This window comes from Littorina saxatilis, linkage group LG1 (assembly GCF_037325665.1).
Source record: "Littorina saxatilis isolate snail1 linkage group LG1, US_GU_Lsax_2.0, whole genome shotgun sequence".
In the NCBI taxonomy this organism is placed as follows: Eukaryota; Metazoa; Mollusca; class Gastropoda; order Littorinimorpha; family Littorinidae; genus Littorina; species Littorina saxatilis.
In genome coordinates, this window is record NC_090245.1 from 45,907,284 (window position 1) to 45,918,631 (window position 11,348).

General features: G+C 43.8%; 1 protein-coding gene across 1 annotated transcript; it reads left to right on the forward strand.

Moving 5' to 3' along the window:
- The first annotated feature begins 108 nt into the window (after positions 1-108).
- On the forward strand, positions 109-8,671 carry LOC138971163 (E3 ubiquitin-protein ligase TRIM9-like). Its single transcript, XM_070343803.1, has 9 exons — positions 109-246; positions 561-617; positions 1,342-1,491; positions 1,840-2,396; positions 3,335-3,430; positions 3,617-3,915; positions 4,467-4,588; positions 5,145-5,461; positions 6,274-8,671. The coding sequence occupies exons 2-9, from the start codon at positions 572-574 to the stop codon at positions 6,574-6,576; spliced, it is 1,890 nt and encodes a 629-aa protein (XP_070199904.1). The 5' UTR covers positions 109-246; positions 561-571; the 3' UTR covers positions 6,577-8,671.
- The last annotated feature ends 2,677 nt before the right edge of the window (positions 8,672-11,348 follow it).

Here is an 11,348-nt window from a genome sequence, read left to right on the forward strand (position 1 = left end):
TTTTATTATGTCATTTGCGGGGAGCAACTCTAATAAATCTGGTACTTACCCAGTCAGTACTTGTTATCTCCCATGGGTTGTGAAATCAAAACCGGAAATTGACTCGGGAAGATGGAACTGAGATGTTTTCCTCATCGACAGAAGTTGCAGCAGTTGCTTGCGATGCGCTCAGCTTGTTGCTCTTCCTAGTTTCAAGTCAGAAGACCTAGCTACAGCATGAGAGACGTTTGAGTTCAGCCTTATCAGGTAAGTACTCAATGTTTCATTGCTTGATGACTGCAAACAGATCGTGATTAAACGGACGTTTCATTCAGAACAAAACAATCTGACAATCAATACAGAAATCAATATTGTTTTTATAAGAATTGTGGTAAGCTTTTTTAATGGACATTAAATCGGTAGTTGCTACTGATAACACGGCGCAGTGCTTTCCATAGTCAATTTCATGTGTGAAATAAGCTGTTGCAATTTATTATTTTATAAAGTTAAATTTTATGTTTGTATCCTGAGTGCGACTTGCGTGGGAAGTTAACCCAGGCGATATTTGGCTGTTTGCTTAGGACCAACAAGAATGTCCGGGCTGAGCAATCCCCACCACATGAAGGCAGCATCTGAAGGTTTGTTCTTTATCTCTTTTTTTGTCAGTCAGCTTTCCCTGGTCTCTGTGTGTTTAAACAGCCCTTTCCTCTTTCATTTGCCGAGGTGTCTCACTCAGTGTGTGGTGTGTAGGCTGCACATTCCATCTTTGCTCCCCCTAACTTTAAGATCTTTCTATGTAGGCCTATGTGTGTATATATCTGCTAGTCTTATGTACTTTAGGGCGTTTTCTGTCTTTTTCGGTTTAATAATGTGTTATGCTGCACGAGATAAACTGTATTACCGTTACCGTGTGTGTGAGTGTTTTTAAGTATTTCTCTCTGTTTCTATGCCTGTGTATCTTTGTGTGTGACAGCCTACGGCCTGTGACAGTCTGTGTCAGTCTGTGTGACACTTGTGTCATGTAACCCTGTCTCTCGATCTCTGACTCTCTGTCTGCCTGTCAACCTCACTCCTTTTCTGTCTGTCTGTCTGTCTGTCTGTCTGTCTCTCTCTCTCTCTCTCTCTCTCTCTCTCTCTCTCTCTCTCTCTCTCTCTCTCTCTCTCTCTCACACACAAACAGTGAGAATTTAAATGAAAGCATCATTTTCATACTTGAATTAGTACCATGCTTTGTTTATTCATTGCTTTACCATTGATGTTTCACTTCACAGCACACCAGTACATGTATTAATTTGTGTCCGTTGTCTGTTTAGATCTGACCTTCAGTATATGTGTATAAATGTGTGTCCGTTGTCTGGTTAGATCTGTCCTACCTACGGATGGAGGAGGACCTGACATGCCCGGTGTGCCTCGAGTTATACGCTGACCCTCTCATGCTGCCATGCTCGCATAGCGTCTGCAAGAAATGCTTGTCGGACATCATCAAGTCCCGATCTAAATCTGGCAGAGAGGGTGAGAACAGTGTTAGTTTGAGAACAAGACCTGTTGAAATTGTTAATAGTGTAATTGTGCCTAATTAGACCAACATTTCACAGACTTTATTCCACGCAAAAATCCAAGTTCGGTGTTGAAGTATTCCAAGAACAAGGGCCTTTAGCAGGAAAATCTAAGTTTTTTTAAATGAATCTGAACCTACATTTTACAGTTCTCATTAACAACTCAAGACGTGTGAGTTGCTGTTGTTGTAAGTTACAAATAAAACTGTGAAAGTCTCTCATATCTTATGATAAATGTGGTTCAGATGATCTGTCCTTGTCTTGAGATGCCAGCTCAAGATCTTGCGTTTCTTGTTGTTCTAAGGTCTGGAGTGCCCGTCGTGTCGCAACCATCACACCGTGGCGGAGGACCACGTGGAGAAACTGCCGCGCAATCTGGCGCTGGAGAACATCGTCTTCCGCTTCCAGGAGCTCCAGAGCACCACCATCTCCAAGAGCAAGAGCCTTGACCTTACAACGACCTCTTCTGCCAACCTTGACCTCTCCTTGCCCTTGGACTTCGACCTTCCCGTCTTTGATGAGGAAGGACAAGAAGACTGTTTGTGCGGAATGTGTGAGGGTGAGAAGGAGAAGGCGGTGTGGTATTGCGGGCAGTGTTCTGTGCTGTACTGTCCGAAATGTCTGGACAGCTACCATCCCAAGCGGGGGTCCCTGCGCAACCATCACGTGACACGACCGGCCAAGAGGGATCAGGAGGAGAAAGAGCCGGTGAACTACTGTTCTGATCACGCTGACGAAGCAACGAATATCTTCTGCGGAAGGTGCCAGGTGTTGGTGTGTCACCTGTGTGTGTGTGAGGGGACAGGTCATCACGCTGGACACAAGATTCTGGACCTGGACACTGCCTGGACACAGGTCAAGGTGAGGGGGGCAGTGTTTGGCGGGGGGTGAGGGGGGGGGGGGGTAGCTTTGTTTCAGTTGCAGTGTTTGTGTGCATGTTTAGGCATGCATGTATACGGTGTGTGTGTGTGTGTGTGCTTCTTTGATGTGGGCTTGTGTGTTGACCTTTAGGTTTGGCTACCCTTTAAAGTCAGGGGGTGTGTGCATGTTTAGCCATACATATATATGTGTGCAGGCATGAGATTTTCCTGGCACTTTTAAAGCTCAAGAGATCATTCTTGATATCTCCAAATTGCACCATAATGCACGATTTGTATCTTTTTTTTTCCAACGTTTTTCAGGGGGGCAGGGGGGGAAGAGAGGGCGGGGATTTTTTCAAGCATTTAGAGCAATTTCATGATCTCATTCCCTGCGTTCGTGGAATTCTTACTTTTAGGTGTGTGAGCATGTGTTGACCTTTAGGTTGGACCAACCTTTAGAAGTCAAGTGTCTATGTGAACTAGTTTGTTCACATTCTTTACTGAGTTGTTTGTGTGTGAAGTAAAAGCTTGTTTTTCTCACTGCACTGAGAGCATTCAGTTTTTCTGCTTTGTTTCAAGCTGTTGTTTTTTCTTTGCAAAGTTTCTCCTATCTCCATGAGGAAAGGGACTTCATTGCACGGATGCAATTTCGCTATTTCATCGATTAGTCCATTCCAGTCTTGCGCAATGATCTGCAATTACTTTTCAGTACAGTGGAACCCCCCTTTTGAGACCTCCAAAAATCTGAAAAAATCAGGTCTTAAAAAGGAGGGAGTCTTAGATTGGAGGGTCTCCACTGTATCTGCAACATTTTCTACCTCCTTTTTTCCCTTGATAAAAATGTGTAGACGTATCAGTGGGTTGAATCATTAGTTGACACATCTGAATTTTTGTTTGGGAGTTATACTCATGGAATATGACATTGATTTATGCTTGCAGGAATCTCTGGGTGGATACAGAGAACGCCTTGAAGCCATGATGTCGGTGACCGAGGAGAGGAAAGTCAAGACAGAACAGCTTCTTCATGAAGTTACTGTGAGTTTGTGTTGTGTCATTTCTTCAGAGTTGTTGTTTTCCATGCAATGTGTGTGTGTGTGTGTGTGTGTGTGTGTGTGTGTGTGTGTGTGTGTGTGTGTGTGTGTGTGTGTGTGAATAATGTACATCAGTATATTTGCTCCTCTGTGCTGTTCCTCAGTATACATTCTTTTCCCCATCTCACAGGCAATCCACACGAGCGCCAGAGAGAAGGTAGAAGTGCAGTACGACCGTATGATTGAGGATATGACTCACATCCTCACCACGCACAGAACTACCGCCCTCAAACATCTCGATGCCATTCACAGCACACGCTCTGCTGCTTGCAGCACGCACGCAGCACTGGTGCACAACCAGGCGCACCAGCTGCAGAGCCTGACGCAGCGCTGCAAGGACTTGGTGCAGGAGGATAAGCGGCTGCGTGTGCTGCAGTGTTCAGGAGAAGCGCCGCCCCTTAGGACTCAGGTTCAGGAGTTGGAGAAACAGTGAGTACACTAAAAACATGTCAGAAAATCATGTCTTAAATGGGATGGGGTCTTAAAACGGAGGTAAATTCACAGAGGTTATGAACAGAAAGTCTGAGAAAACAAGATCTTAATTTAAAAGGAAGGGAGTCTTAAATTGGGGGGTCTTAATAGGTTCTACTGTATTTGGTTTTTGTGGATGAAAAGTACAGAGATCAGCGGTCGGCTGAATGTGTCCGTGTGTTTTTTCATGTTTCAGGTCTCTTTTGAAAGAACTTTGGAAGAGTGTTGATATTTGGTTTGAAAGTAAAAGTTGAGTGACTAGTTTGGTAATTGGAAGTTAGTCAGCGAACGGATGGATGATTGATTGATGAATAAGTGAATGAGCAAACAAGTGTTTGTACCCGTGTTTTGTTTGTTTACAGAAGAATGGTTTTATAGCAGCATTAGATTTAGGATGACTGGTTTGGTTTGTTTGTCATTGTGTATGTTTATCCCATCCAGAAAAGAACATGAACAGTTTTAAACATTTAGAGGTTTAGCTTAATGAGGATTCGCTTTGGCTTTTACAGGCACTCAGAGTTGGCCATAACTCACAAACAGCTGAGCAGTGACAAGGAAGCCACGTCAAGGATTCGTTGCTCTGTCCTGGAATTCCGCACCTCTGCTTTTGACCTTCTGCGTAAAGTAGCAGGTCAGTCATTTTCAGTCATTTTAGAGCAATGCACATAAAGTTGTATCATATATCGCACATGTACGTGGCCCATCAACAATTCAGAAGCAAGCAAATGAGGCAAATCAGGGTATGAACGAGGGCAGAGGGACATTATTTCTTATCTTGATGGATGATGAGATACATGTTCATGGTTTGGTCATTATTGTAAATACAGTGTTCTAGATGGTCGAACGTGCAGCAAAGACCTGTTCGTGTACGTGTAGATATTGCGTCACCCGTGACTCACTTTTTTCTCCAATGTTCCAAATGCATATGTTGTTTTGGTCCCACCAAGACTGCAGATCTTGGCAAACGCGTGACGTAAAAACAAGATTTGATGACGTTACCCGTACACGTTCCCGTACATGTCCTGAAAAGTGCTGATCTAGATCTTGCTATTGTCATTGAAGACCGGAAAGTGGCACAATTATTTTTCCCTGGAAATACGGACTGTGATGCAGTTCCATTAAGTTTACAAAAGATTCCCTGTGTGCTGTGATAACACCCTGCACTGCAGTGTACAATATATTTTCAGGGGACGCAACAGAAAAATGTGCGGTGGTTACACCAACCATTCGCTCTGCTGTGGCCACATCTCCTGGCAAATCTGACATCCCCCTCCCCACCCCCACCAGCCCTGATGTGCATGGTCTCTCTCCCTCACCGCGAGCGGGGAACCGAACCCTCATCTCCTGGGGGTTCAATTCCACGACAATCACCGCTGAGCCCCTGTCCCAGTCGTCGCAGTGGTCGGTGTCGGTGGAGAAGAACACCAGCAAGATCGGCAACATCAACTCGGGCTACCTGTTTGGTGTTGGCGTCGCGCATGAGGTGCTAGGATCCAAGGACCAGGTGATTAAATGTTGATTGTGGGTTTTGTGAGGCGTATCGGTAGAACAGTTGTTTTTATTTGTTTTAGATGCTGTGACCAAAAATGGCACTTTTCATGTTTTAACTTCAAATGGCACTTTATATGCTTGTGTGTGTGTGTGTGTGTGTGTGTGTGTGTGTGTGTGTGTGTGTGTGTGTGTGTGTGTGTGTTGTTTATATTGATGTGTTTTAACGTTATGATGTGTTCAGCCACAATGTCATTTCTCTTTTGAGATAATAAAGTATTATTGTATAGTATTGTATTGTGCTGGTTGCAGATTTGTTTTTTACTTTTGTTTTTTACCATGTGAATGGCCCATATCAGTAAGCTTTTCAATGTGCCCCCAGTCAGTGCCCCTTTCATGTGCTAAGTTTTTTATTCTTTGCTGGATATATCCACACAAAAGTATTTTTCTTTGTGGTAGGTCCTTCTCTCATTTGTTTTGTTTCCATTGGTTGGCATTGTTATGTTACTTCACAGTAATTGAAATTGTGACTTCTTTTATACAAAAAAAAAAGGAAACTGTTTTGTCAACAAGGTCTGTGACAGTGAAAACTTCAAAAGAGTGCTGAGTGCTTTTGGAGAATATAATACATCAAAGCGTGATTTCAGTAAAGGCCAACATCAGTGCGCAGCAGATGTAGCTCTAGTTGCTTGTGCTGGCAACGCTAAATTTAGCTCTGTGGCCTTGTACTATAACAAGACATGGTGTCCTTGAGACGGATGTTCAGCTTAAAGCACATCCACTAATTTCTTCAGAACAAATAGGAGCATTTTCTCTTCCTCTGTACAGGTTGGAATGACGGCCTCCTCTGCAGGCATCGTGTGCACCAACGGTTGTTTGTCCTTTTGTCGCGACGGTAAAACAGAGTCGCTGCTTTCTTTGGACCAGCTGCCAGTCTCCGTCACTCTGTGCATCACCATGGCTGGGGACAATGGAGTTATCTTTTCCTACCTGCTGTCCCTGCCCGGCTGGAGTCGCTGCCTGCTTGGCAAGGTCGTTCTGCCTGACCCAGGGTTCAAGGTCAAGGTCCTTCCAGTGTTCACCGTCAGCCAACGAGTCAAGCTGCAGTTCCCGACATCTTCGACTGTGTGATGGTGAGATGGACTGAGGGATGAGAAAGATGGGGAGATCTTCTTTTCTTCTTTGTTCATGGGCTGAAACTCCCACGTTCACTCATGGTTTTGCACGAGTGTATGACCGTTTTTACCCTGAGATGAAAATGAAGACTGGTTCAAAACACGCTAATTTTGCAGATATGGAGAAAATACATGAAGTTATTAGTAAAACCATAAGTTATACTATAGAGGAATTCCACAGGAAAGTCGCCCAGCTTTGAGGGGACAGTGTGGATTCTACCGCAGGACAGAAGCTGACATGAGAAATGTGAAGGGAGCAATACTATGTGTGTGATAACATGCTTGAAATAAGAAATCCTGGTTTGTTTGTTTGTTGTGTAATTTTCAAGAGTGAACATGTGTACAGTGAGATAACTTGTAGAGGGTATGCCTGTGTGTGGTGCTGTTTGCTTATTATATTACTTGTATTTTGTTTGATATGTTGGACATTATATGTTTTTGTCCATGATGCAATAGTCATTTTTCCTTGAAAAATCTGAGTGTGTACGTAGAAGAAAGAATGGAGTGTGAGAGTTACTGTGATGTAGCAGAACTTGGTAGAAGCTGAAATGTCATGTGTGTCATGAAATTAAATGTACAGCTGATTGGAACAGCAGATTTGGGTCGGTGAAATGTCATGAACATTGTGATGTACCTGCAAGTATGATTGGTTTTTTTTGTCACAAAACTTGTAGGTTTGGTTCCTTTACAACCATTGTATCTAGTCTCAAGACAGTTAAGCGCTGGAGGTTGGAAGTTTATGTGTGTAACACAATTAATACAACTGAGGGACAAGGCAATTTAAGTTTCTGTTCTTTTTTTGTTTTGGGAACTCAGAAGAAGACGATGTTTATTTTTAGAGTGGACATGTTGATTCACATAATAGATCTAAGAGATCCAGGTGTCCTCCCTCACAACAGGACATTTATTTTCAAAGTGCAGATGTTGATTTATGTAATAGATCTAAGGGAAGCTTGACTTGTCCTTTATACTTGTACTTGTACTTGTGCGACGTTGTAGGTTTATATAAAACCTGTTCGCTGATCTTCGTATGAAAAATAAGCTGCTGTGCGCGGGCTCTAGCATAAGCAGCTTGGGATGTATATATTCCTGGTAGAGTTCCAGTACGTGTCTAGTTTTGACTTTATGAGGAGGTGTTCTCTCATTGTAAGGGGTTGTATGACAAGGATGTTTTAGGTGACATGAAGGTATGAAGAAACTATGTTTTGCATAAGCCTATGCTCATTTATGGAACTGGGAACAATACATATAGCACTCATTCAGTCATTGCTTATTATTTACACAGAAGAGAACCTCTCTGGGCATTGACTCAAAGAGATCATGGTGGATGCAAAATATTTCTGCTGATTTTGCACAACTTGTCATCATGGCATTTCATACATTCTGTCCTTTGTGTAGGTGTGGAAATAGATGCAGCAATATGTTTTAGTCATTGTTGCTACTTTGCTTCTGTTTGTGTTGTAGCTTTTTGCGGATCTGAATATTGTGACATATCTGATTATGCCCACAACGGTGGTGTGTTGAAGCTGATTTTTCTGCTACCCTTGTATTATAGTTAGCTGTCCCAGAACTGTTCACTTTCCTATTCAACTGAGGCGTGTTCAGAAGTTACACAAACATTTCGTAGAACTTTCCACTCATTGTAGCTCACCCTGAACTTTGCAGAATGCTGTGTGCTTTAAGTTTGGATCGATCATCATTTTCAAAGCAAGGAACAGTTTTAAAGTTAAAAATCACAAGATGACAAAGTGACAATGTACAATTTATTGCTCTGTTAGTTTTGAACACGATAATCACAAGATGACTCAAACTGACAAGGTACAATGTATTGCTTTGTTGCTTTGAACAGTCTTCTATTGGGGACCACTCCCTTTGGAGCCACTGTCACAAACAAACTTTATTATTTAGATAGTGAAGAATGATTTTGTTTGACATGAAACTGTTTGTTGTACTTATCACTCCAGCAGATATATATGAGACATGAATATATTCCAATGTTTTGTGGGAAGGTTGATAATATGTAGTTTTAATAAATAAGCTTTTCCCATTGCTGCACAGAGAATTTAGAGACAAATTTGATTAAATTACATATTCTTACCCAACTCACATAGATAGCAATAACCTCGTTCAGTTGCTAAGACATTGAAGCACTCTTACATGGTAACATGGGGAGATAACTCTAAAACAAAAACCACATGCCATATAAGGCACGGTCCGTGGTGGTTATCTCCCCTACCGGTGTACCGCGCATGCGCAGGATGTATACCGATGACACTCATTCCTTTTCCTTCAACCCACAGTGCATGACGTGTTTTGAGGTGCTCAGGCTTTTTTTTAAGCCATCGGCCTATCTCTCAGGGAAGTCCATCGAATCTTGGTAACATATCAACAACCTTCTTTACTTCTTCAGGAATTGGTGAGAGCGTTTCTTTTTTGTATAACGGGAAGATTTCTTAGCGTTTTTGAAGGTTTTGCCACTTGTCTTTTGAACATTTGTCCACCATTCTTGACTTTCAAAATGGCCGACATCCTAGACATAAAGAGAAACTAAGAGCTCTGCCAAGCAGACTCGTTCACCTGGTTCTCAGTTGGGCAAAACGGTTAAAGCTGGCGCTAAACCACGAACTTCTTCTACTACTCATAGCTCTCATAGTTCTAAAGTTCCTTAGCGAGAAGCCATCTTTAGATTGGGACTTTACCCTGATACGCAGCTTTCTATTCTATTGTTGATAGATAGCGCTTCTCCCTCAGTTGTCTTTTCGGCTTCGGTTTATAACCTCAGGTGTTACAACCATAATGAAGTTAAGCAAGGGTATCTTCTTGCCTTTTTTGTTTGTCTTCTTCTTCTTCTGCGTTCGTGGGCTGAAACTCCTATGTACACTCGTGTTTTTTGCACAAGTGGAATTTTACGTGTATGACCGTTTTTTACCCCGCCATTTAGGCAGCCATACGCCGTTTTCGGAGGGCCCTTTTTGTTTGTCATTGTTTATTCTGAGGTTCAGGGAATGTTAACTGCTGATTGTAAACAAATAGCAAGTTAGGCTTCTCTGCTGCTCCCTTCAGGAGTAGGTAACGCACTGTCGCTCGCAGGTTCGTTCCGAATCTTCTGCAATCATTACGGTTACCAACGTTGTTGCAGAGGCGACAGATGTGTTTAGTTCGGCGTCAGGTTTCCTGTCAACGAACTTTTGTTTGCCTGTCAGACATCAGCACCGCCCAGTCCTCTCGGCGCTTTAGCGTCGGGGGCGGTGTTTTTGCGCTCTTGCACGGGTTCGTTCAGAGCCTTCTGCAACCATTACGTCTGCTGACGTTGTTGCAGATCCAACAGTGGTGTTGGACTTGTCGTCAGATGTTTCTTTCGACAAATTTTTGTCTGATTTTCAGGCAACAGCACCTCCTGGTCCTCTCGGCGCTTACGCGTCGGCAGGAGGTGTTCTTGGCGAAGCGCGCAAACCTGCGGCAACACTTTCCGCTTTAGCGGAAGTGCATACCAGCCAAAAGGTTCATTCCTCACGTCAGCCTTATGCCCTTCCGGGGTATGGGTTGGGGTGTGAAGAGCATGTGTCCGCTACTTCCGGTAGTAGGACAACAGGATCTTCCGGTCACCATTCTATGACTCTGGTTGGTGCTGATGCTTACCAATCCACTGCTGGTTCCGCTTCTGCGGCTGTGGCTTCCGGTGGCACGATGGTATTGCCTTCTGCCGCTAACACTTCGGTGTTGGTAGTTGGCACTCATCAGCCTTCGGCTTCCGGTTCCGCTACTGCGGTTTCCGCTGCTGCATCCACTTCCTCTTCCAGTCTTTCAGCTGGCATGAGGCAGGTGGATGGGGGATCCGTTCACGGAGTTCCGGCTTCCGGGAGTTTTTTCACAACCTTTTCCGGTTTCGGCAGATGTTGCCTCAGCGGGATTGGTTTCCGGTTCTCATCCTTTCCAAGATCGTTGGGATACTACTGAACAGGATGATGAGGATATGGAAGACGAAGCTTCTGAGGCAGATGGGGATGCCTCTTTTCGACTTTCGGCTAAGCTGCCATCTTTGTTGGCACTAGCAGCAGAGGTTACTACGCACTATTTCCCTGAAGGGGTAGCAGTAGCATCGTCATCTGCCGTTACTCCACCATCAGCTTTGGCTGATTTTGCTCCTTCTCAGGAACAATCTGCGAACTTTAAGTTTTTAGAGTCTCCTTCGGTGGCTTTTCAACTTGTAAAGTTTTCTCAAACGATGTTTTTGCCCCACCTCTGCCTTTGCTGGCATCACATGGGGAAGCTCCTGCTCCTCGGTGGCATTTGAACTTGTGGAAGTTTTCTCAAATGATTCTCCTTTGCCACCACTTCCTTTGTGGGCAGCGCTCGGCGAAGCACCTGCTGCGGCGTTGCCTTAGCTTGCGTCACCCGCGCAAGTAGCGCATCACTTGCTGAGCGCTATCTGTAGGCCTCAGTTAACACCAAGCCTAAGAACTTAGTTTATTCTTTTGTTCTAACTACGGAACCGCTTCCGGGTACCCCGTAATTGACGAACATCCATCTGGATGTTTATAGCAAGTAGAAACTGTCTGTTTACAAGAACAAGGATCTCCTGGCTGTGGAAGATTGTGGCCGCACTTCTTTATAATTATCGCCTTTGACCAAGACTTTGATTCGTTCTCTCTCTCGTGCGGTTACATCCTCACTGGATATCTTTGTGTTCCATCAGGACACAGATACAAAGGATGTAGCTTTGCTGTT